The sequence below is a fragment of the Stegostoma tigrinum genome, chromosome 26 (assembly GCF_030684315.1).
Source record: "Stegostoma tigrinum isolate sSteTig4 chromosome 26, sSteTig4.hap1, whole genome shotgun sequence".
Classification (NCBI taxonomy): Eukaryota; Metazoa; Chordata; class Chondrichthyes; order Orectolobiformes; family Stegostomatidae; genus Stegostoma; species Stegostoma tigrinum.
Genome location: NC_081379.1, coordinates 13476604 through 13501376, shown reverse-complemented (window position 1 = coordinate 13501376; position 24773 = coordinate 13476604). Strand labels below are relative to the sequence as shown.

At 42.7% G+C, this 24773-nt stretch overlaps 1 protein-coding gene across 1 annotated transcript; it reads right to left on the bottom strand.

Annotated features, from left to right (window-relative positions):
- Positions 1–10288: 10288 nt before the first annotated feature.
- selplg (selectin P ligand) lies at positions 10289–23691 on the bottom strand. The gene is made up of 3 exons (XM_048556341.2): positions 23688–23691; positions 12885–12986; positions 10289–12673 (listed from the first exon to the last, which is right to left on the bottom strand). Exon 3 carries the CDS (start codon positions 12594–12596, stop codon positions 11901–11903), a length of 696 nt encoding a protein of 231 aa, XP_048412298.1. The 5' UTR covers positions 12597–12673; positions 12885–12986; positions 23688–23691; the 3' UTR covers positions 10289–11900.
- Between the last annotated feature and the right edge of the window lie 1082 nt (positions 23692–24773).

Here is a 24773-nt window from a genome sequence, read left to right as displayed (position 1 = left end):
TAGCATGGACAAGCTGGTCTAACGGCGCCTGTTTCATGCTGTATATATCTATGACTGTGTGGCTCTGTCTAACACACACTGCTTCCAGGGTTCTGCATGCACATAGCCATGTGCTGTAGCATCACCAAGTTGGCATTGCTTTTGGGTATACTTGGCATTGTTCCCGACATGTCCGCTCTATTTCCTATGAATTAGTTACCCACTTTTATGGTAATGGTAGTGGGACACATATGCCAAGGTCATGAGGTGTCAGATTGTGATCCAAATCTGACGCTAATGTTGGCCCACATCATCAATGCCCAGATTTGAGTTACAGGATCTGTTTGCAGTCTACTGATTTAACACAGAATTTAACATTAGAATTTTAATTTGCGGTGTTATGTGCCAGAAGTTTATAGCAGTTTTCCTGAAGCTAGAGTCTAATTACTTTTGTAATAAATAGTCATTCATGCTAAGTACAGAAACCTAGTTCATGGTTCCCATCAATCAGGTAAATTGGGGAATTTTGTGTATTTAGTTTAAAGTCTTTAAATTTTGGGATAACTTTGGGAACAGCAAGGTTTCCATTACAGTGCCGCCGTGAGCCGTGACACATACAGCAATTGCTCTGAGCTCACCAAAATGACCACTTCTCTTTTCCTGCAACATTATTGATATTTCCGTGGTTACTGAGGTCCAGTGTGTTTAGCCTTATTGCATGTTACTTTAACAGAGCAATCAATAAGCTTTGCCAAGAAAATTCAGCACCCACTTTGACTAAGAAAACCCTGCACAGCCTACTTAAAACCTAACAAATTTACACAGAGTTGAAAGTACATGCACAGGATTCCTGACTTCTGTGACTGATTACTGAAAACACAACAACAACAGTGTCCATGACTCAGTTTTTATTTCCTAATTGACCATATTTGGATTCTCAATTTGCTACACACGGTAAGTTGTCAACATTGCTCTAAATGAATGGAATCCATCTATTGGTCACCAATCACCAGTTGAATGCATGATTTCCCATCTTATGATTGTTGGGGAACTCAACAATGAAGTTCATTGTTGCTGGAGCCCTTAGCAGTGCCTGAGGGTGGTTGGCTACTTGTAAAGTTGGTGACTACTAATTTATTTTTGCAAATCCTAAAACGTATCAGTTTCTGTCAGTTTGTCACATCAGGAAGGAAGACAGTGGTATAAACACATACATAAAGGCACTGGGTAGAATATCTTGTCAAGGACTGGACCCTGTGGGAGAGTTGAGGGTAAAAGTTACATAGTAGAAATTCTAGAAATAAAAGGGCAAGCTGTCAGGATAAAGAACGGCCTAAAGCTGAGTGGTTACAATTATCATCCCTAGACAAAGAGATGTCAGTCCAAACATATGTGGTTGTGACTTTCGATTATATCAATGTGAGCAGTTGGTGTAATCACTGACATTTCACAAATACTTCTCTCTGTGGAAATCATTCCCAAAGTGAATGTGATCAGTCACCAACTCAGTCAATGTCGACCAAGCATCTTCACAAGCTGAGCCAGTGAAAACTGGATCCCATAATGAGGGAGACGAAATGCTGCTGTGAGCAGGATGACAGAAAACAGGCTCACCAACACTGAGCACATTGCACTGGGTGGATTTTCACTTGCCGATCAATATGTCCCTTCCCTGCAGACTGGGATTTCTTCTGGACACAGAGCTGGATCTGAGGAAATATGATGGACACTGGTCCACTACCTTCCTGTCTATCTACCCTGTCAATTCCCCTGAATATCTTGTATTTTTCAATAAAGCCCCCTGTCATTCTTCTAAATTCCAATAAGTAAAGCCCCAATCTACTCAACCTCTCCTTGTAAGACTGACTCCATAGCTAGGATTAACCAAGTGCATCTTTTCTTCACTGCCTCCAATGTCAGAAGATCTTCCTTTAGAGAAGGGGACCAAAACCATTTACATTATTTCATCTGTGGCCTACCTAGTGCCTGATATATTTCTATACTACACTCCCTTAGAATAAAGACCACCACTTGTCTTCTCAGTTACCTTCTAAACTTGAATGCTAGCCCTTTGTCGTTCATGCATGAGGACCATAAATCCTCCTGTGCTGCAGCTTTCTGCAGTCTTTTTCCATTTAAATAGTATTTAGCTCCTCTATTCTTCTTACAAAAGTGCATAACTTCACATTATGTTCCATTTATCACAGAGTTATGGAGTTATACAGTATGGATACAAATCCTTTGGTCCAAATTGCCCAAGCCAACCAGATATCTTAAACTGATCTGGTCCCATTTGTCACCATTTGACTCATATTCCTCCAAACCCTTCCTATTCAGATACTCATCCAGATGCCTTTTAAATGTTGTAATTGTACCTGTCTCCACCACTTCCTCTGGCAGCTCATTCCATACACACACCACCCTCTGAATGAAAATGTTGCCGCTTAGGTCTCTCTTATATCTTTCCCTTCTCACCTTCAACCTATGACCTTTAGTTTTGGACTCCCCTACCTTGCTGGGTAAAAAATGGGTATTCACCCTGTCCATGCTCCTCATGGTTTTACAAACCTCTATAAGGTCACCTCTCAGCCTCCCCTCTGATGCTCCAGGGAAAAAAAGCCTCAGCCTTTTCAGCCTCTCCCTGTAGATTAAAGCCTCCAACACCAGTCTTCATTAATCTTCTTTGCCATCTCTTCAAAAACCTCAATCACATTAGTGAGATATGATTTCCCACGCACAAAGCAAGGTTGACTATCACTAGTCAGTCCTTGCCTTTCAAAATCCATGTAAATCCTATCCTTTAGAATACCCTCCAACAACTTTACCTACTAATGATGTCAAACTCATCGGTCTACAGTTCCCTGGCGTTTCCTTACAGCTTTTCTTAAATAATGGCATCGCATTAGCCCATCTCCAGTCTTGTGGCTCTTCATCGATAGCTGTCTTTACTCACAGTCCCTGCTGTAGCTTCCCACAATGTTCTGGGAAACAATGGAGCAGGTCTTGGAAATTTATCTGCCTTTATGCGTTTTAAGACGCCCAGCACCTCCCCTTTTGTAATATGGGCAATTTTCAAGACATCGCTATTTAAAAATTCCCAAACTTCCTTAGCTGCAAAGTTCTTTTCTACAGTAAATACAGATGCAAAAAACTTATTTTGTATCTCGCCCATCTACTATGATTCCACATATAGACAGCTTTGTTGATCTTTAAAGGGCCCTGTTCTCTCCCTAATCACTGTTTTGACCTTAACATATTTGTAGCGTCTCTTTGGAGTCTCCTTAACTCTATATGCCAAAGCTATCTCATGACCCCTTCATGCCCTCCTGATTTCACTCTTAATGCCCTTGTATTCCTCAGGGGATTCACTCGATCCCAGCTGGCTATACTTGACATACACCTCCTTCTTTTTCTTGACCAGATCCTCAATTTTTCTAGACATCCAGCATTCCCTACACCCACCAGCCTTGTATCTGTCAACATTTTCTTTGCCCATTCACTTAATCTGGCCTAAATGACATGGATTTTGGTGATATTTGTGGCAGAATTGTATGGGAAATCTGGCAACAGCCATCATAGTGTTGGGAATGACTTGCTGCACCTTTTAAGCAAGCTCTGTGTGTTGAGGCGGGACCTTTTGTGAAACAGCGGTGAGTTACTTATGGGCAGTAGCTATTGCTTGCTAATGACCTTATTAATTGCACATCTCACCTCTTCATTATGCAGATCCCTATCCCACTACCACCGCGAGCAAACTAGTCAAGAATTCTCAACATGGAAGTTAGAATGGGCACCATTCAGCTCACTACTTGCTGCAATAAGTTGGACATTTGGCACCAACATCTCAGGGCACGGTCCACAGATACTGGGCACATGCCAGAGGCTGCATTGTTGAAGATGTTATCATTTGTGTCCCTATTTGTCTTCTCAGGTAAATGTAAAATATCCCAAGGCACTATCTGAAGCAGAAGAGTTCTTCTTTATGCCCAATATCCAACCTGCAATCAATCATCATGAATTAAAATGACCTTTTTATGGGAGTTTGCTGTGCAAGGGCTTGGCTGCTACATTTCGTCCTTTACAATAATGTCAACGTCTCAGAAGCATTTCAGTGGTTGGTATCAGGATGACTTGAGATCATGAAAAACTCCAAATGGTTGCAAGTTCTTTCATTTAATCTTCTCTTTCTTCCTCACCATTTAATAAAATAACTTAGTCCATTCACTTCAGCTAGAAATCTAGATTACATTCCTATATGCCTCTCCCCAACCATTCGCCTGGCTCTTTTTTCAGTCTATTATTGATTTAATGTAATTCTCCTACATATAAATTGCACTAAGTCACAGTGTTCCTGATTGAAACTGACGCAATGAAGATTCTACAAGAAATCCTTGAATTTCTTTTGTCTGAAGGGAACAATGCCAACTCCATTCTAAATGCTGGCTGTGCAGCTGGGACTTGAATGTGGGCCTCCTAGTCCAGAGATTAGGATATTACCACCGCACCACCGGAGCCCTTCGTAAGGTGGCTCTTAGCTATGTGTTATGATAATCTTGTTGCAGTCTTCACAGAGAGAGAGGTGTGGTTTGAGGCTCAGTGGGCAGCATCCGGACTCTGATCCAGAATTCTTTGGAATTGAGTCTCTTTTTTGGACTTGTTGGCCAAGGAAAACATAGCTGTATGTGCCATAAAGCTTGTGCACCAGTCTCCAGCTCAGATAAATAGGTGGGGAGGAGGGGTGCTGTGTTAATAGCACAGAAGACAACCAGCTCTAAAACAGACTTTGCTGTGTGTAAATTGGCTGCCACATTTTCTAGATTGTACAGCAGCTATACATCAGTATCCTTCATTGGCTGTTAAGTTTTATGAGAGGTCGGGTATGAGGAAAGGCACTATATAAATTCCTCCTTTCTCTCTGTCTGTCTATCTATCCACCCTTCTTTTCTCTCACCCCTCTTTCAATTCCTTCCTTTCTTCCATATTCAGAAATGGTGGATGATGTGAATGGAGATTGAGAGACTGGTCAGCCAGCATTGTGACTCCATACAACACAGGAAAAGGAGGTATAAAGAAACTTCTCAGAGAGGCACTCAACAGTTTGAGGGCAAATCAGCTTTTTGGGGCAGATCCTCCATTTTAAAGGTCTTATCTTTAAGGAAAAATATTTGGCCAACTTTTATCCATGAGCTCACCACATGAGCAGCTGCATCAATCGTGAAACCAGTGCATTTCCATTCCGTCTGTGTCTGGGTATTTTTTCCTTTATTCATTCGCGGGATGAGGGTGTCACTGACCAGGCAGCATTTACTGCCCATCACTAATTGCCCAGAGGGCAGTTAAGAGTCAACCACATTGCTGTGGGTCTAGGGTCACATGTAGGCCAGACCAGGTAAGGATGGCAGTTTCCTTCCCTAAAGGACAGTAGTGAACCAGATGGGTTTTTCCTGACAATTGGTAATGGATTCATGGTCATCATTAGATTCTTAATTCCAGACATTTTTATTGAATTCAATTGCCACCATGTGCCGTAGCAGGATTCGAACCCACGCCCCTAGAACATTACCTGGGTCTCTGCGTTAACAGTCCAGTCATGATACCACTGGGCCGTTGCCTCCCCAAAGTGTGTGTCTGTGTGTGTGCATGTGTCTATGTGTGTATCTGTGTGCGCGCGCGCGCACGTTGGTGTCTGTGTATGTGTGTGCGTGTGTGTCTGTGTGTGTGCTTGTGTGTGTCAGTGTATGTCTATATGTGCGCGCATGCATGTGTGTGTCTATGTGTGTGCTCGTGTGTGTCTGTGCATGTGTGTGTCTGTGTGTGTGTGTGTGTGTGTGTGTGTCTGTGTGTGTGCGTTTGTGTGTCTGTCTGCCTAAATATGTATTAAATACACATTGGTAAAGGAAGCTCCACATTAAAGGGAGGGAGTAACAGCAAGGCTCTCTCTTTAAAAGGAGGGACAGATTGAGGTTTTCTTGTATCCTTCTCTTTGACTTTAACTTGTTCTCCAAATCATGTTTTGTGCACAGTTCCCATCATTTCGTAAACCTGAAGGTTCCCTGAGGCAAGCCATCTGAACTGACTGTTTATAAATATTTGTGTGTGTCAGGTTAGGAGCTCTCAGTTCAATAAACACAGTGTGCTTGTGAACACAGAACTGGAATTCCTTCTATCTGCTGCAGACCCAGAGACTTCCAGAGACGGCTTTGTTTACTGCCGCTGACCGTCACAAGGAATGAAGGAGTTTGGAGAAGGCGAAAATGAAGCAATGTATGGAGGCTGTGGTTTATTGCAGCCTTTAGTTTGATGGAAGGAGTCTATCGATAAGTTGGTAACCATTTGCCTGAGTGGGTGGCACATGGTCACTGACCCAACAGCTCCCATTGTCTTCTACTGGAGTGGATGGAAAACATATGATGAGTATTTTAAAAAAAACAGGAGGGCCATTCCTGGTTTCTAAGGCAACAATTATCCCTCAATCAATTTCACAAAAGCTGGTCATTGGCCCAGCGCTGTTTTGGAAGTTTGCTGTGAACTAATTGGCTGCTATTTTTCTGTGTCACAACAGGGCCAACACTGCAAAAACACTTCATTGGCTATGAGGCATGGTGAAACATCTGGTCGTCATGGAAACAGAACAGAAATACCTTCATTCCATTCCCTCTATTTTCAGAGGCAGAGACAGAGAGGGGGTGGGGACAGAGAGGGGGAGACAGAGATGGAGGGACAGAGGGAGAAACAGAGAGGGTGGGGACAGAGGGAGAGACAGAGAGGGAGAGGACAGAGAGGGTGAGAACTGAGCGGGGGGATTGGGGGGTGGGACAGAGAGGGTGTGACAGGGGGGTTGGGGCAGAGAGGGGGGACAGGCGGGTTGGGGACAGAGGGGGTGGGGACAGAGAGGGAGGGACAGAGATGGGGGGACAGAGACAGAGACGGGGGGGTGGGGACAGAGAGGGTGGGGACAGAGAGGGTGGGAACAGAGAGGGGGAGACAGAGAGGGAAAGGTAGGAAGGGCAAAAATCAGAGCGGCCTCTTAACAGGCACACTGACTCTTCTGTTACATACAAATGTTCTACCTGGATTTAGAAAGAAACATCAAGAAATTCAGCAGCTCCTTAACGCACAGCAAGGAGACATTGATAGGGTCATCTGTTTTTAGCGATAATGGTTGGGTGATAATTCGGGAGATAACCTTTGCCCGTCAGAATAGTGGCATGGGACGTTAGAAGTGCATCTGAGAGAACAGCTCTGTGATTGTACTGCACCCGATCTGTGCTGCCCTAAAGTGTCTGCATGGAATTTATAATCATATCTGGAGTGAGATTTGAACCAACCACCTTCTGACTGAAGAGAGATGATGAGTCTAACGCCAAGTCACGGTGGTAACTGGATGTCAGCACCTAATGATGAAAATTGGTTCTGAAATCTGATTTCCCCAGAGGCATTCAGTCAGACCAAGTGTGTCAACTGTGCTGTTGAGATTAACTAAACCAGAACAAATCTTCGACCATCTCCTGTGGCTCAGTTCCACAATGCAGCATGTAAGTGAGGTCTTCAACAAGAACAAACACAGGAAAACAGAAAGACTTCCATTTATGTATCATCCTTCTTGATCTCGGGTTATCCTAAAGAACAGTTACAAAGTAGGAAATGCAGTAATCAATTTACCAAAACAAGTTCCCATAAATAACAATGGGATAGTTAACAATGGGACAATATGGTAAATTTTTGGGATTTTGATTGAAGGGTTAATTGGCCAGGACCATTCCCTGCTCTCCTTCACAATTCTGCCTGGATCTATGTCTACCTAAGACAGAGGACAGGGGCTGATTTTAACTGCTCATCTAAAAGAAAGCACCTCAAACAGTGCAGTACTCCCCCAGTACTACACTGAGTTCTCAAGCAATCTTCAACACACGACTCTAGTGACATCTTGGTCATAATGTTCTTAATTAAGTTACAGCTAACTTCTTCTTTCACATCCAAGTAAGAAGATTACATTGTGTGCAAGTGCAAACTATCATCCTGATCCTGATGGTGATTGGTCACTTCTGATCTTTTTTTGTGTGGCTCAGTCAGTTCTCAAATGTAGCCATAAGAGGGTGACATTGTACAGTGTCATAAAGATTACCATCTGGATGAGAAATAACATTCTCACTCAGTGGCATCCCAGCATGAACAACCTGATCACTCTCTGTGTAAATGGAATATAGTAAGGCTGTGAGCTGGAGCAGCTTCCAGGAACAGAGCAGAGATGGAAGCAGCTCCTTGTGACAGTGAAGTGCATACTTGGAAAGACATAATTTAGTTGATGAGTTGACAATTCAAAGTATCAATTTTTCTGTTCCTTTTTTAAAGACTAAAAACACATTGATTGTAAAAGGGTTGAATCATTTCCATTGTGAATGGTCAAATAAGAAGAAGGAGCAACGCATCACTTTGAAGAGATTTTTTTAAAAAATGTGATTGCACAAACAGCAGAGTGTGGGAAAGCCACATCTTGTAGAAATCAGGGTTGAGGGATGACTGAGATAGTAGGGACTGCAAATGCTGGAGAATCTGAGACGACAAGGTGCAGAGCTGGATGAACACAGCAGGCCAGTCGGCATCAAAGGAGCAGGAAAGCTGACGTTTTGGGCCTAGACCCTTCTTCTAAAGTGTGAAAGCAGACCATTTGGCCCATCAAGTCCACAGTGCCCCTCTAAAGAGTATCCCAGCCAGACCCGCCCCATTACCTTGTTCCTGTAACCCTGCATTTGCCATGGCTAATCCACCTAACCTGCACATCTTTGGCCTGTGGGAGGATACCCACACAGACACATGAAGAATGTGCAAACTCCACCCAGTCATTTCTATTTTTCACTGCATCATCATTTCCCCTTTAACACCTTTGAGACTAAATTGAGAATAAAATAACAATGAATATAGGAAATGTCATGGTGCAAATGTAACCACAAGGCACAGGCAAATAGTTCTCACTTTGCATTTCAGTCATTTTTTTCATCACGTGTGTCTAAAAAATAGCAGAAAACATTGAATAAGACACCTCAAATCCACAGACTGTGTATATTACACCCTCATATAGATCCTTCTACACTCAGCTACCAAGAGCAAAGGGTTGCACTTAAACACGCACGCACACGCACACGAATGCACACACGCATGCACACATACACACATACACACACACACACACACACACACACACACACGCGCACATATATACACACACACGCCAATGATCCTCAACTGCGGTCAGGCTGAAATCTGTTTTACATGGAACATTCAGTTTTGCTTATGCCAGTCCGTTAGGTCACCTCCAGCCTTCACTTCTGCTGCCTGCTTCCTATTCAGCTAACCTAGAGAGACCCAAGGAACTTTCTGAGTCTGTCATTACTATTTGTACTGACTCTCTGCTGCTCTGCCTATTACTGCACTATCATCAGTCTCCAAACAAAGCCTTCGTGCCTTCTACTTCCAACAACCAGTTCCTTGTCCGCTGGCAGGATCTCTCTTCAAATGCATTGCTTTCTCTCAATAGCAGCCTCTCGTGGGGAGCATTAATCATTGGTGCTTTGTCCAGTGGTCCCCAACTGATTCGGCTCATCCAGCACTGGTTGAACAGAAATCCCTTTCCCTACATGCTTTAATTTAAATGATTTAAAATATTTTTTAAAATCCCCAAATTTACATGTTTCAACATCCCTCAAGATCAGACTCATCGGTTGATCAACATGAGCCAAGCTCTCTAGTTCCTCATGCTTGAGTAAATGCAGACATTTGCCAATAAAATGTCAGAAATGAACATTTTTTGCTCATCATTAATTGTCCTTAAGAAGGTGGTGGTGAGCGTACTTCTTGAAGCATTACAATCCACGTGCTGTAATTAGACCAACAATGCTGTTTGGGTGGGAGTTCCAGGATTCGGACCCAGAGACAGTGAGTGAATGGTGATATATTTCAGGGTCAGGATGATGTGTGACTTAGAGAGGAACTTGCAGGTGGGAGGTATTCCCAGATATCTGCTGCCCTTATCCTTAGTTGGATGAAGGTTCCAGGTTTGGAAGGTGTTGTCAGAGAAAGGGGAACAGCCATATGGTGCAGAGAAGACAGCACTGAAGTAATGAGTGTGACAATTCACTCATGTATTTCTCAAGACTTTTAAAATGAGTTAAAGTGAACTATTAAAATGAGACACAGCCTGGGGTTTGAGTACTATTTCCAAAGTGCATAGGAGCTAGATCAACCAAGAAAACAAAATTACACAATAGCTTTTGACAAATAGGAACATCTTTAATAAGACAAAACTGGGTGGAAGGTTGAGTTTATTTAGAAATGGCTGAGAATTCCAGTTTGTGCACTGTCTTACATTTACTGATAAGTAGCTAAAGAAAAACATAACCTTTCCCTGTGCAGTCAAAATTTATAAAACTACTATAACCCTCTCTGCTCCAAAGTGATGTCAGATGACACATTGCAGTTCATAGAAACCTTCGCTTTTAACTGTATTCTTTACAGGAACAGAGGATGAGTTTGATCATCAGCTTCCTCTTTACCTGGGTAGGTATTATGGAAAAATGCTAAAAGCCCCACTTTGAAATCAGGTACATCCAGTGACACACCCACTTCCTGCATGTTGCTGCAGGCTCCTTTTTACATAGGAAATTCTCCTACTTCTTATTCCTATAATAATCTTCTCAGTTAATCTGCGCTGAAGGGAGGCCATTTGGTCTGCCTTACCTGCGCTGGCTCTTTACAAGAGCTTTCTGAAGCTTGTACCTGCTCAGTCAATACCAATGTAACGTTATCTCACAGAGCCCTCAAACTCTGCTGGTGCCAGTATTAGAGGGTACCGATTGGCAGGATGGCACATCGGGGCAAAGCTCTCTAAAGATGATTATTCTTCTGGAGAAGAAGGCAACTACTACATTCCTTTCCTGATGGTCCTCAATAACTACAAGGCAGTCTAAAACTGTTTGTTCGTTGAGCTGTAGAAGGAGGTGATTTATTCCACTATGTGCCAGCTCTTCATTAGTGCAATCCAAAACTAATTGTAACCCTTATTCTAACTCTTGTCTCCATATCTTATTCTGAATAACATGTTCTTGCTTTGCATGAATTACTTCCTTCAACTACATCCTTTAGCAGAAAATAAACCATCTGCTTCATTCTTTGATTACTCTTGGTAATTAATTTAATTCAATGGCCCTTCACCAGAGCCTTTACAGATAGAGTTCTCCTCTTTTCATCTTACAAAAAAAGCCTTCTTAATTCTAAAAGCCACTAGGAAATTAATGGCATAGTGTCATTTAGTAACGTAACACCAATTTGCTAAATGCTGCTCTGAGCTGTGGTGCTAAGAATGAACATTGTGGATCACCTGATTATACAATTTTGCAACAGAAACACATCAAGCTTCTGATGTTAGCTCTTACGTTTGGCAGGTTCCTTCAAGCAGATGTTAGCACCTTTTTCCCAATCATACCACTTTGTTTTGTGACCTTAGAATTATTCAATATCTAACTAGCTTGCCCTTCAAAGGGTAGCGTATAAAGCATGTTTACATTTCTTTTTTAATAAGAAGTGTAAATACAAAGTCTTAAAAATATGTCTTTTTTTGTGTAGCGACATAAGCACAACACTGTTTATAGGCATCAATGGCTGGAATCAGGACTCAGTTTATGGCTAAAGCTTAACAAACAACAGAGGAATCTCTGTAGATCTGAAGGGTTTAAATATGCAGTGAAGAGCAAACCATGAGTTCATCAACACTTTGCAGTCGTCAACCATGGAACATCCTCAGAGACACTTTCTCATTAACCAAAACAAGAGACTCAGTTCATCAGTTTACAATTGATCCAAAGGTTATTACTTGGTTATTTGGAGAGCGGAAAGAGAGGCTTGAGTCCAAAGCTTAATGGAACAGTCTAGTGTTCAGTCACAAAGCTATGGAGGGTAAGGTCATCCTCATCGCTGTCACTGTTCTGGCCAATTGTGGTCTCTTTGAGATCTCGAAGCCGTTTTGCCCTCATTTTTCTCCTCAGCTTCCTTTCATCCTCAGGCAAAAGAGCAGAAATGCAGATCAGCTCAGTGCCATTTGACCGGTTGACTCTATAGTTCTGTCTTTGACTCGAGAGCTTGGTACACAAGACAACAGTACATATGACAAAGACAGTGCAGACTCCTGCTAGAATAGCAATTGCTATGAGGCACTGAGCAACAAGGCTAATTTTTTTGCGTGTAGCCTGAGCAGTTGTAAGCCTGTTATTACTTCTGGTGGTTGTCTTGACAATTTTGCTAATAAAGGGAACGGTTGGTTTTAAGGGAATTGATTCATTAGCTTTTATTGTAGTAGTCACAACTGGTGGAGCTGTGGTCACTGGATAGGGGCTTGTTGGTAGCTTCTTTGTAGAAGTCAAAGTGCTGGATGACTCAGTTGTGGTTTTCACCTTGACATCTGGATGGACATACCCACCAAGCTCTGAAGTGTTAGTGATTACAGTTGATGTCAATGTGGTTTCAGACGCCTCTGTTTCAGTTCTACCTGTTTCAGTTGTCCAATGTGTCGTTCCATACGTGGGAGAAGAGTCCTGGTTGACATCATTCATTGTTTGAAGATTCATAGAAGTGGACACTTCTGACAGCTGAGAGGTGGCTTCTTGAGAAGTCTTGAGGTCTTGAGTTGAAACAGACAGGGACCCTGTTGCAGAATAAATGGAGGGACTTGTCATCAGAGAGCCAGTTGTGGAAGTGAGTTGAGCAGTTTCATCAGGAAGGGGTGTACTTGTTAGGAAGGGAGAGAGAAGACTTGTTGAATCCAGATAGACAGGTGGGGAAGTTGCTGAACTCACGGGGAAGGTCTCAGGATTCTGGGTGTCTCCGTCAGAAACTGGTTCTGTTGAATTAATTACCTCCAATGTTTCTCTTGTGGTCTGCTCCATCACAACCAAGCCAGCTACAACAGCAAAAAGCACAGGAAGGCTGCACCACTTCAGTGGCATATCTGTAAAAATCTAAACATATAAACAAATGCTTCAGTGCAGCAAAGGCAAATCTATTGTATTAGCATACAATCAATGTTACTGGTTTGAACATAATGCTTTTAGAACAGACATCTGGTCCCCACTGCATTGACAGTGGTCATGTTATCATGCATTAATGTCACAGGTAATTGCCAGGACTCTAAAATAAAACATTGCAAAATCTCGTCACAACTGGATTGTCTGAATTGTTCTTAAAGTCAGTTGGACTGTCTGACAGGTTTGTGCATTAAAAGGAAAACAAATGACAGAGTCATTATGATAGATGAGGAGGCCAATTGACCCCATAAGTACAGGCAAGGAAAGAATGATGAAGTGCCTCTGAAACGGAAAGGTCAAACCAGCTCATAGAGCTGCATCTAAGATGCTGTTCAGGCTTTAAACACAGACTCCTGAGTTCTAACTGACATGGACTTTGGTTCACTTTCTCACAGCTAGGTCTACTTTTATTGTGATCATGTTTAAATATCTGGTACCATAAGGATTGTAACATAGATCACTATATTACTCAGCAAACGGCTTAGCAAATAAATTCCCTGATTGATTTCAATCTCACTCATTGCTTTATCATAGCTCGAAATGTGTATCCTCTCCAGAGCTGTGTGGAATGACCCCTTGAATTCTACTTGGAAGTTTTTCCTTACAGTTAGTTTCTGAATTCCATTTTCTCTCAGAAAGAGTTATAATAGTCTCACCATTCTGACATCCAACTGTCTAATGTTTAATTTTGTGTCTGTTGGTACTTGGAATAGTTTATAATAATTTGTCTTAATCTTCTATTTGAATCTGCTTCATAACCGTTTTGCATTTATATATTGTGATAGCCATCCTGAAGTTGTATTCAACTTCTCTGCTAGAAAGAACGGAACAATCTATTTTCAACATGCTAATGTCACAGAGGTGATTCAGAGCTATAGAATATTTACATTAGGAAACCTCAAAGACTCCCCCTTCCCAAAACGAATGACTACAACTTCCTTAATATTTCCTCATATGATGATAAGAAATAGGAGCAGAAGTAGACCTGCTGCTCCATCAAGTATTCTATGCCATTCCATGAGACCATGGCCAACTGAATCACTTTCCTGGATAACAAAGTGTGGGGCTGGATGAACACAGCAGGCCAAGCAGCATCTCAGGAGCACAAAAGCTGACGTTTCGGGCCTAGACCCTTCATCAGAGAGGGGGATGGGGTGAGGGAACTGGAATAAATAGGGAGAGAGGGGGAGGCGGACTGAAAACGGAGAGAAAAGAAGATAGGTGGAGAGGAGAGTATAGGTGTGGAGGTAGGGAGGGGATAGGTCAGTCCAGGGAAGACGGACAGGTCAAGGAGGCGGGATGAGGTTAGTAGGTAGGAGATGGAGGTGCGGCTTGGGGTGGGAGGAGGGGATGGGTGAGAGGAAGAACAAGTTAGGGAGACGGGGACGAGCTGGGCTGGTTTAGGGATGCAGTGGGGGAAGGGGAGATTTTGAAACTTGTGAAGTCCACATTGATACCATTGGGCTGCAGGGTTCCCAGGCGGAATATGAGTTGCTGTTCCTGCAACCTTCGGGTGGCATCATTGTGGCACTGCAGGAGGCCCACGATGGACATGTCGTCTGAGGACTGGGAGGGGGAGTTAAAATGGTTTGCGACTGGGAGGTGCAGTTGTTTATTGCGAACCGAGCGGAGGTGTTCTGCAAAGTGGTCCCCAAGCCTCTGCTTGGTTTCTCCAATGTAGAGGAAGCCACACCGGGTACAGTGGATGCAGTATACCACATTGGCAGATGTGCAGGTGAACCTCTGCTTAATGTGGAAAGTCATCTTGGGGCTTGGGATGGGGGTGATGGGGGTGAGGCAGGTGGTGTGGGGTCATGTGTTGCACTTCCTGCAGTTGCAGGGGAAGGTGCTGGGTGTGGTGGGGTTGGAGGGCAGTGTGGAGCGGACAAGGGAGTCACGGAGATAGTGGTCTCTCCGGAAGGCAGTCAAGGGTGGGGATGGAAAAATGTCTTGGGTGGTGGGGTTGGATTGTAGATGGTGGAAGTATCGGACGGTGACGCGTTGTATCCAGAGGTTGGTGGGATGGTATGTAAGAACGAGGGCGATCCCCTTGGGGCGGTTGTGGCGGGGGCAGAGTGTGAGGGATGTGTTGCGGGAAATGCGGGAGACGCGGTCAAGGGTGTTCTTGACCTCTGCAGGGGGGACGTTGCGTTCCTTGAAGAACGTGGACATCTGGGATGTGCGGGAGTGGAATGCTTCATCCTGGGAGCAGATGTGGTGGAGGCGGAGGAATTGGGAATAGGGGATGGAATTTTTGCAGGAGGGTGGGTGGGAAGAGGTGTATTCTAGGTAGCTGTGGGAGTCGGTGGGCTTGAAATGGACAGCCGTTTCTATCTGATTACCTGAGATGGAGACTGAGAGGTCCAGGAAGGTGAGGGATGTGTTGGAGATGGCCCAGGTGAACATGAGTTTGGGGTGGAAGGTGTTGGTGAAGTGGATGAACACCTCCTCCCATCCCAAGCCCCAAGATGACTTTCCATATTAAGCAGATATTCACCTGCACATCTGCCAATGTGGTATACTGTATCCATTGCACCCGGTGTGGTTTCCTCCACATTGGGGAAATCAAGCAGAGGCTTGGGGACCGCTTTGCAGAACACCTCCGTTCGGTTCGCAATAAACAACTGCACCTCCCAGTCGCGAACCATTTTAACTCCCTCTCCCATTCCTCAGACGACATGTTCCATCATGGGCCTCCTGCAGTGCCACAATGATGCCACCCGAAGGTTGCAGGAACAGCAACTCATATTCCGCTTGGGAACACTGCAGCCCAATGGTATCAATGTGGACTTCACAAGTTTCAAAATCTCCCCTTCCCCCACTGCATCCCTAAACCAGCCCAGCCTGTCCCCGCCTCCTTAACCTGTTCTTCCTCTCACCTATCCCTTCCTCCCACCTCAAGCCGCACCTCCATTTCCTACCTCCTAACCTCATCCCGCCTCCTTGACCTATCCATCTTCCCTGGACTGACCTATTCCCTCCCTACCTCCCCACCGATAGTCTCCTCTCCACCTATCTTCTTTTCTCTCCTTCTTCGGTCCGCCTCCCCCTCTCTCCCTATTTATTCCAGAACTGTCTCCCCATCCCCCTCTCTGATGAAGGGTCTAGGCCCGAAACATCAGCTTTTGTGCTCCTGAGATGCTGCTTAGCCTGCTGTGTTCATCCAGCTCCACACTTTGTTATCTTGGATTCTCCAGCATCTGCAGTTCCCATTATCTCTGAATCACTTTCCTGCCTTTCCCTTACTGATTAAGATTCTTTCTCAGCCTTGAATACATGTCATAATCCAGACTTGACTGTCCTCTGCCGTAAATAATTTTATAGATTAACCACCCTCTGAGAGAAGAAATTCCTGCTCATTTAAACAGGTATTAGGTCAATGGACTGAAGATGGCAGATGGAGTTTAATTTGGATAAATGTGAAGTGTTGCCTTTTGGTAAAATAAACAAGGGCAGGACACATACCATTAATGATAGAGCTCTGGGTAGTGTTATTAGACAGAGAGACTGAGCAATTCAGGTACATAATTCCTTGTAATTTGCATTACATGTCAACAGCGTGGTTATGGAGGTGTTTAGCATGCTTGCTTTCATTGCTCAGACCTCTGATTTGAGGAGTCCAGACATAATTTTGAGGTGTACAGGATGTTAGTGAAGCCTCTTCTGGAGTACTGTGTGCAGTTTTCTGGTCACCCTGCCAATAGGGAGTATGTTATTAAATTGGAGAGGGTTCATAAAAGATTTACCAGGATGTTGTTGGGAGGTTTTGAGTTATAAAAATAGGTTGGATAGGCTGGGGCTTTGTTCACTGGAGGGCATGAGGTTGAGGGGTGACCTTACAGATGCTTATAAAATCATGGGGGACACAGATAAGTCGAATAGTCAAGGGTCTTTTCCCTAGCATGGGGAAGTTTAAAACTAGGAGGCATGCTTTTAAAGTGAGAAGAGAAAGCTTTAACAAGGACATGAGGGATATCGTTTTTACATGGACAGTGGTTCATGTGCGGAATGAACTGCCAGAGGAAATGAAGGATGCTGTAATGGTTAAAACATTTAAAAGGCATTTGGATACATACACGAAAAGGAATGGTTTAAGAAGGATTTGGGCCAACTGCAGGCAAGTGGGACCACTTTACTTTGGGAACAAGGTCAACATGGATTAGTTGGGCCGAAGGGTCTGTGTCCATGCTGTATGACTCTATGACTGTATAAATCAGTGACTCCTTAGTTTATGATTGTTCCCTCTGGTCCGAGACTCACAGACAAGGGGAAACAACTTTCTGCCCCTATCCTGTCAAGTCCCATAAACATCTTGCATGTTTCAATAAGGTTGGCTCTCAATAAAGTTTTGGCAAAGATCTGGAGCTCGGGTTGCGGGTGATATTGTTGACTTGCTCACCGAGCTTGCTTGTTCTTGCTCAGACTTTTCATCACTGCTAGGTAACATCATCAGTGGGAGCCTCCAAAGAGGTGATGTTATTCTACTCCCCTTGGAATTTATATTGTCTGATCCATTATGGGACTGTCATTTCCGGTTGCGACCTGTATGGGTTTGTGTATGGGGTTTGTGGCAGTCGTTGCATGGTATTTTGTAAACCAAGTTGGTTCTGCATGTTTGAGAATGGGATCTTTAATCCATGGGAGTGTTTGTCATGGAGCGGCTGTGGGCTTGAGTGCTCCCATGATTCCTAGTGGTCTTAGGAATCTTGTTGTCAGTTCTGAAATGTCCCTAATGCAGGACAGTGGAATAAGAATGAAACCAAAAGGCACGAACACCTCCCACTTCTACGCACTTCCTAAAGTACACAAACCAGGCATCCCCCTCAGACCCATTGAAGGTTTGTCTGGTAGGGGAACACACAAACTGGACAAGGATCTACAACAGAGATTGGATCATCTAGTCAATTGATCAGCCCATTCCATCCCTGGAATTCCTCAAAGCCGTCAAGAACATTATGGTATCCTTTGACGTCACAGTATTATTCACATCAATCGACATAGAAACAGCGGCCGCATTACTAGAGGGAGCAGTAACTCAGACCAGCAGCTCCATCAGCAATGACAACGCACTTAAATTACTAGACATGTGCGTCACCACACACTTCGTCTTTAATGGTCAAGTATACAACCAGATCAACAGTATGCCAACGGTGTCACCATCTCAGGACTCATTGCAGAAGCAGTAATTCAAAGACCAGAACACACCAGCCTCCCCCACATTCAACCTAAACTGTGGGTCCAGTACATAGACAACACATTTGTCATTATTAAATGCAACAAATTAGAAGAGACCTCCCATCTCATCAACAATGTATTCACAGGGACTAAATTCACGAGGGAAGAAGAAAGCAACAATCAACTTCCGTTTCTGGATGTTAAAGATATGACAAACGGGGAGTTCCAAACCTCAGCATACAGAAACGCAACCCGTACAGATCAAATCCTCAACTTCCACACTAACCATGTCAACGCCCATGAGCAAAGCTGCATTAAGACACTATTTAAATGGGCCAGGACACATTGCAATGCTCTGGGCCTACGCAGGAAAGAGGAAGAGCACCTATACAAAATCCTTGCTATGAATGGATATCCCCACAATTTTATCCACAGATGCCTCCCAAACGGACAACAACAGGAGGACACAGAACGCCCTAACACACTGGCCACATTGCCCTATATCAGGAACATATTGGGACTGACAACAAGATTCCTATGACCACTAGGAATGATGGTGGCCCACAAGCCTACAGCCACTCTATGACAAACACTTACAACACTTACGCCCCATTCTTAAACATGAGCGGAACCAATGTGGTTGACAAAATACCATGCAATGACTGCCACAAACATTACATCAGACAGACAGGAAGAAAACTAGCCTTCAGAATTCATGAACATCAACTAGCAGCAAAACAGCACGATGAGCCCTCCTTAATATCGGTGCACTCGGACAATAAAAGCCGTCAGTTTAAATGGGACCGGGTAACCATAGTAGCGCAAACCAAACATAGACACGCACGGGAATTCCTAGAGGCATGGTTCTCCACCCATAATGCAATCAACAAACATATAGCATTGGACCCCACATAGAAACCCATACAGACCAAAACCAGAAATGACGACTCTCACCATCACAGGCCATTCAGTATAAATTCCAAGCAGAGTAGAATACCCTGACATGGTGATGAAACATCTGAACAAAAACAAGCCAGCTTGGTGAGTTTGCTGTAAAAATTCCAGTGAGTACAAGCCCATCCTACACAACTGCACCTCATCAAAAGATTATTCTGTAGCAGCATCAGCCTAGTGAACCTTCACTGGGCTACCTCCAAAGTCAATAAATCTTTTCTTAGATAAAATGGGCCTAAAAGTGTTCATGGTATTCTAGATATAGTTTAATGACAGCCTTGTGTAGTTTTTAGCAATATTTGCATATTCTTATACTCAATTCCCTTTGAAATAAAAACTAATATTCCATGTCTTCCTATTTTCCCAAACTGAACTGAGCTTTTTGTGATTCTCCCAAAACCCTCCTCGTGAGGATTCCCCGATCCTTCTGTGTGTATCTTTCTGCAGTCTTTCCCATTTGAATATTATCCAGCTCTTCTGTTCTCCTGGCAAAGTGGAAAGCCTCACACTCCTCCACATTACATTCCAACTGTCAAGTTTTTGCCATTAATTTAAATTGTCTATATCCCGCTGAAGACTATTTGAGTCATCCTCACAACTTGCCTTCCACCTGTTTTTGTGTTATCTGCAAACCAGGTGATTGTATATTCACTTCCCCCAGCCAAGTCATGAATATATATTGTAAGCAACTGACACACTAGCACAGAACCCTGGGGCACTCCACAAGCTACAGGTTGTCATCTTGGAAATGTCTTCTTTATCCCAATTGTCTGACTTCTATTAGTTAGCTAATCCTCTACCAATGCTAATATGCCACCTCTAACACCATGGACCCTCGTCTTATTAAGTAACATAGCAAGTAGTGCCTTATGGAAAACTTTTGGAACTCCAAATAAGTTACATCTGCCGGTTCCCCCTTTATCTATCCTCCTTTGTACTTGCTCAAAGAACTGTAACAAAGTTGGCAGGCATAATTTCCACTTAATGAAGCCAAACTGGCTTTGCTTGATTATATTATACTTGCTAAACACTCTGCTATTGCATTCTTTCAAACAGATTCTAATATTTTCATTAAGACTCATGTTAAGCTAACTAGCCTTTCATAATCAGAGAGTCATAGAATCCCTGCAGTGTGGAAACAGGCCCTTCGGCCCAACAAGTCTACAAGACTTCCTGTCAACAACAGGACACATTTATTTCAGCACTTTTAGTGTGGAACATCGTGTCAAAGTGATCCACAGCAGGGCTGTGGGGTAAATTAGTTTCAACTGAAAGATGTAGATATTGTAAGGGGGAGACCAAATGTTTGTCAATGAGATTGTGTTAAAGGAGGCCATGATGACAGGACATTAAGAGATTTAAAGTTGAAATTCCAGAGTACCCTAGGTGCGGCTTTAGTGAGTTACACATTGCCTTTAAATCATGAAATTTTTGGATTTGATTCCTGTTCCAGAGCCTGAGTGTAAAAAATCAAAGCTAGCTCTTAGAGATAGTGAGCTTCGAATGAAATGCTAAACTGACACCCCGTGTAACTGAGTGGGAGGGCGGTGTGACATTATATTGAAGAGGAGCAGGGAGTTATTCGTGTAATCAAGATCACATATACAACTTAACCAGTTGCTTCTGCTGCAACATTTTTGCCTTTTAACCTTTTTTTTACCATTCCACTACCCAAGCCTTGGGTTATTGTTCGTCTTGGTCAGGTATTTATACTTTGACATACAAGATACCTTCTGTGGTTGATTCTACTTGTAACACACTTGTCAGTTACGCATGTTACAAATGCTGTGGAAAACAAAAAATAACAGACTGACTTCTGGTTTTCCATCAACCTATGAAAAATACTGTCATTCATCCTTCCTGGTTACACCCCATGTGTTTTGAACATTTAGCAACTTATTATTTCCTCCTTTAGCCAAAAGCCTCTAGCCACAACATGAGATACGTTAATATCAGACTGCTTCTGAAAGTGACCCTTCTTTGATAGCATCTTAAAGTTCACCTATTGCATGTTATTCCTTTATTGGGTCCCCATTTGCCTTCATGAATTGCCTTTGAAGGCTATATTTGATCTTCAGTACTCAATGAGTATGTGTAAATAACTAAAACCTGACATTCCAACCTGGGATGTCAGTAGAGAGAGATAATTATTTTGCACCATACGCTATTCTAAACATACATACTGAGCTCTGTGTACAATGACGGATTTAAAGTTGCTTGTTTAATTATAGTAGTCCCACTTCATATTCAACTCGGTTGGCCTGAAATGAAGGTAGAGCTCTTTTTAGTACTGGTGTGCGAATAATATTTTTGCAGTGCTGTGCAGAATCACATGATTTACACAAGAATTGATTTGTCCAACTCTGAAGGCAATGGCAACAAGATCAGGCGTCCAGAGGTCACGTGAAGATGCCCCTGGTGTTTTCCAGGATATCTGAGCACCATCGCGGCCTAGGGTTTAATGCTTCATTATTAACTCTGCATTGAAGGGTCAAAATTCCCAGCAAATGGCACTGTCTGGGAGGGAGGTCCTAAAGGAGAAAAGGCCTTTTGCCGAGCTTCACTGCTACTACTTAAGAGCAGATCAATGCAGAATGCTGAAAAAGCTGCTACAGCTGAAAAAATACAGAAAAAGATCATTTATTTGATAGATCTTTCAAAGAACAGGCACAAACAAATGGACTCTTTCCATGCTGTGCTTTAATAAACGTTTTTGCTATGTCTAAATGTTGAGAAAGAAAATGATTTTTGTTTTGTAGAGTACAACACAGGTTGCTCAAAGTGATCGATGTGAACACTCTGTATCTACAAGTATCCACATCAGGTTCTATGGAAAACTGACTTGTCTACACCCTGTTTTCAAATGCTGATTGATCAGTAATCCTAGGCTAACAGATCTGTTTTATTTTGATCCAAACACAGAAATTGTTGAAAAAGCTCAGCAGGTCTGGCAGCATCTGTGAAGAGAAATCAGTGTTAGCATTTCAGGTCCAGCGATCCTTGCTCAGAAGTTCTGAGGAGGGGTCTTCGGACCTGAAACGTTAACTCTGATTTCTCTTCACAGATGCTGCCAGACCTGCTGAGCTTTTTCAACAATTTCTGTTTTTGTTTCTGACTTACAGCATCTGCAGTTAGAACATAGAACATAGAACATTACAGCACAGTACAGGCCCTTCAGCCCTCGATGTTGTGCCGACCTGTCATACCGATCTCAATCCCATCTAACCTACACTATTCCAAGTACGTCCATATGCTTATCCAATCACGACTTAAATGTACCTAAAGTTCTTTCAATCTTACAGTGTTATTTTGATGTTGATTAATAACATCGAGGGGTCCTGAAATTTCATTATTTTTCATTATTACTTGAAGTCACCTATGTTGCAAGTGTTTTATGCATTTTCTGACTTCACCTGATCCAGTTCATGTCTAGATTATTGTTTAAGGTGCATTGTATCAACGTTGGCTTGAAAAGGTTTTACTCCCAATCAAGGATATTTGACATACAGACCACCAAGGACGGCCAATTACATTAAAATTGAAAGCAGGTTAATATGGCAGGTTACTGTGATCTAAACGTTGGCTATCTTTCACACAGGATGCTTATGGCTGGCAACCAATGGAGACTTTAAACCTGTCTGGGAGCTGTTAGCATCCAAATACAAGATAATAAAATGTGAGGCTGGATGAACACAGCAGGCCCAGCAGCATCATCAGCATCCAAATACACTTGGCTGTGATGTTTAAACAATCTATTAATAGGGCTTTAAGTGCTTGGAAAACTCTCATTATCTATTTCTAAGAACAGAAATAAGGTAACATGTTTCATACATGAAGCCACTGTGCTGAAAGTGACACTCCCTAAATGCAAAACAAAGTTCCTTTAGATGACTTGAACAAGGGAGATTTGTTCACTGGCTCCCATTGCATGATCACTGCGGCATCTCCCACAGTGGGGGAGATCGGAAACAAACCTTACTTGAGGTGTGAATGGAAAAGGATTGAGCCACCATAACTCCTTGTTGGAATCAAGTTGTCACTTAACTAAAGATCACTAGATAGGGATAGAACATTTTAACAAATACTTGTGCTGACTGATTGCAAACTGGTTTCCTCTAAGCATCTGTTAACCCTAATCTCTTTCTGGCTATCTGTATGCAATCTCTCTAAAAGTGCTGCGAGTGAAGGAAGGAAGGGGAAGAAGGGGAAGCAAGAAAATGTATTACATAAAAATGCAAATCGAAGATCTGTTCTGAAAAGCTGAAAATGCAAGATTTTCCTTTCATCCTTTACCCCAGTGAATTGATTAATTCTGAGTTGGGCGCCAAGCCTCAGCATTTTAAGTTTTGAGTTGGAGAGCTCAATGGTAAAACTAGAAGTTTGTTTGATGCACCAAACCTGCGTATAGTTTGAAAACTCTTACCATGATATTTCTGCAGTGGTAGCTTCTTAGAAAGTTTGAACATTAAAAATAATACAAATATGACCTGAAATATCACAACTTACTGTGCCTGGGTAGGGAAGGGAATGATCAGAACCTCTTCTCAATAAGAATTCAGAAAAGAGCAACAGTGTAATCCAGCCTGTCTTCGATAGCTCCAGCTGATATTTTGAGGTTATTCAAAATAAATTGATTTAATTGAAAGCATTTAAAGCTAAATATGACTGCGAGAAGCTCTCACAGGATTTCATGCGCCACTAACTTTCAAAAGCAACCTGCTCATAAGAACAGCAGGAAGTGTGTCAGATTGTGGTTGGAAGAGAAGTTGAGGTTTTATGAGTCACTTACAGGCAATGTCACAAATTCTGTACAGCAGAGTGAAATTTGCCCCAGTTGCTCTGGACTCCACATGAGCATTCCCTCATTTTATCTAACCCCAGCAACACACCATTCTGATAAAGATTCATGATATTACTATTGTTTGGAAACCTGAGCTTTAAAGTGGACAGAACCATGTTTAGTTTTAAGTTTGATTTGCATTTCCATGTTGTGTCGGTTAGAAAGGGAAGGCCCTATTGTTAGTTTCATTGTTTGAGTTTGAAAGTGATACAGAGGTTTACAGTTATTCAATGAAGTTTTTAAAACTTTGCAAAAGATTAGCTCAAACTACGAGATCAGAAGATTAAAAAAGAACTGTGCATAGCCATAAAGGTTTCTTATTAGAATCCATTTCCAGAAAGTCGGGCCATTTGGAAGGCCAAGGAGTGGGCAGGTTTCTTTTAAGGGCAGTGTATAAATTTCCTTTGGAGAAAAACCCTAGTGTTTAGCAATCCTCTGAACAGTCAGGGCATGAGAAACTTCAGAAACAAAAGGAGGAGTTCAACACATTAGGAAATAAATGTTAGCAGTTTAAGGCCCATGAAGACATACAAACAGACATTAGCTAATGAAGCTAGTGTCAGTCGTGTCAGTCACTTTATTCTTTCTCCTCCAGGTGCTTATTTAGCTCTCCCTGAAATGGATGTTTACTGTTCTGTGCTGTACTGTTCTATGTTCTGTGCTCTATGTTCTATCCCCCTCAACTGTCTCTTTCTGGGTAAAGAAATTCTTCCATTCCTTATTGGATTTATTGGTGACTATTTTATTACAAT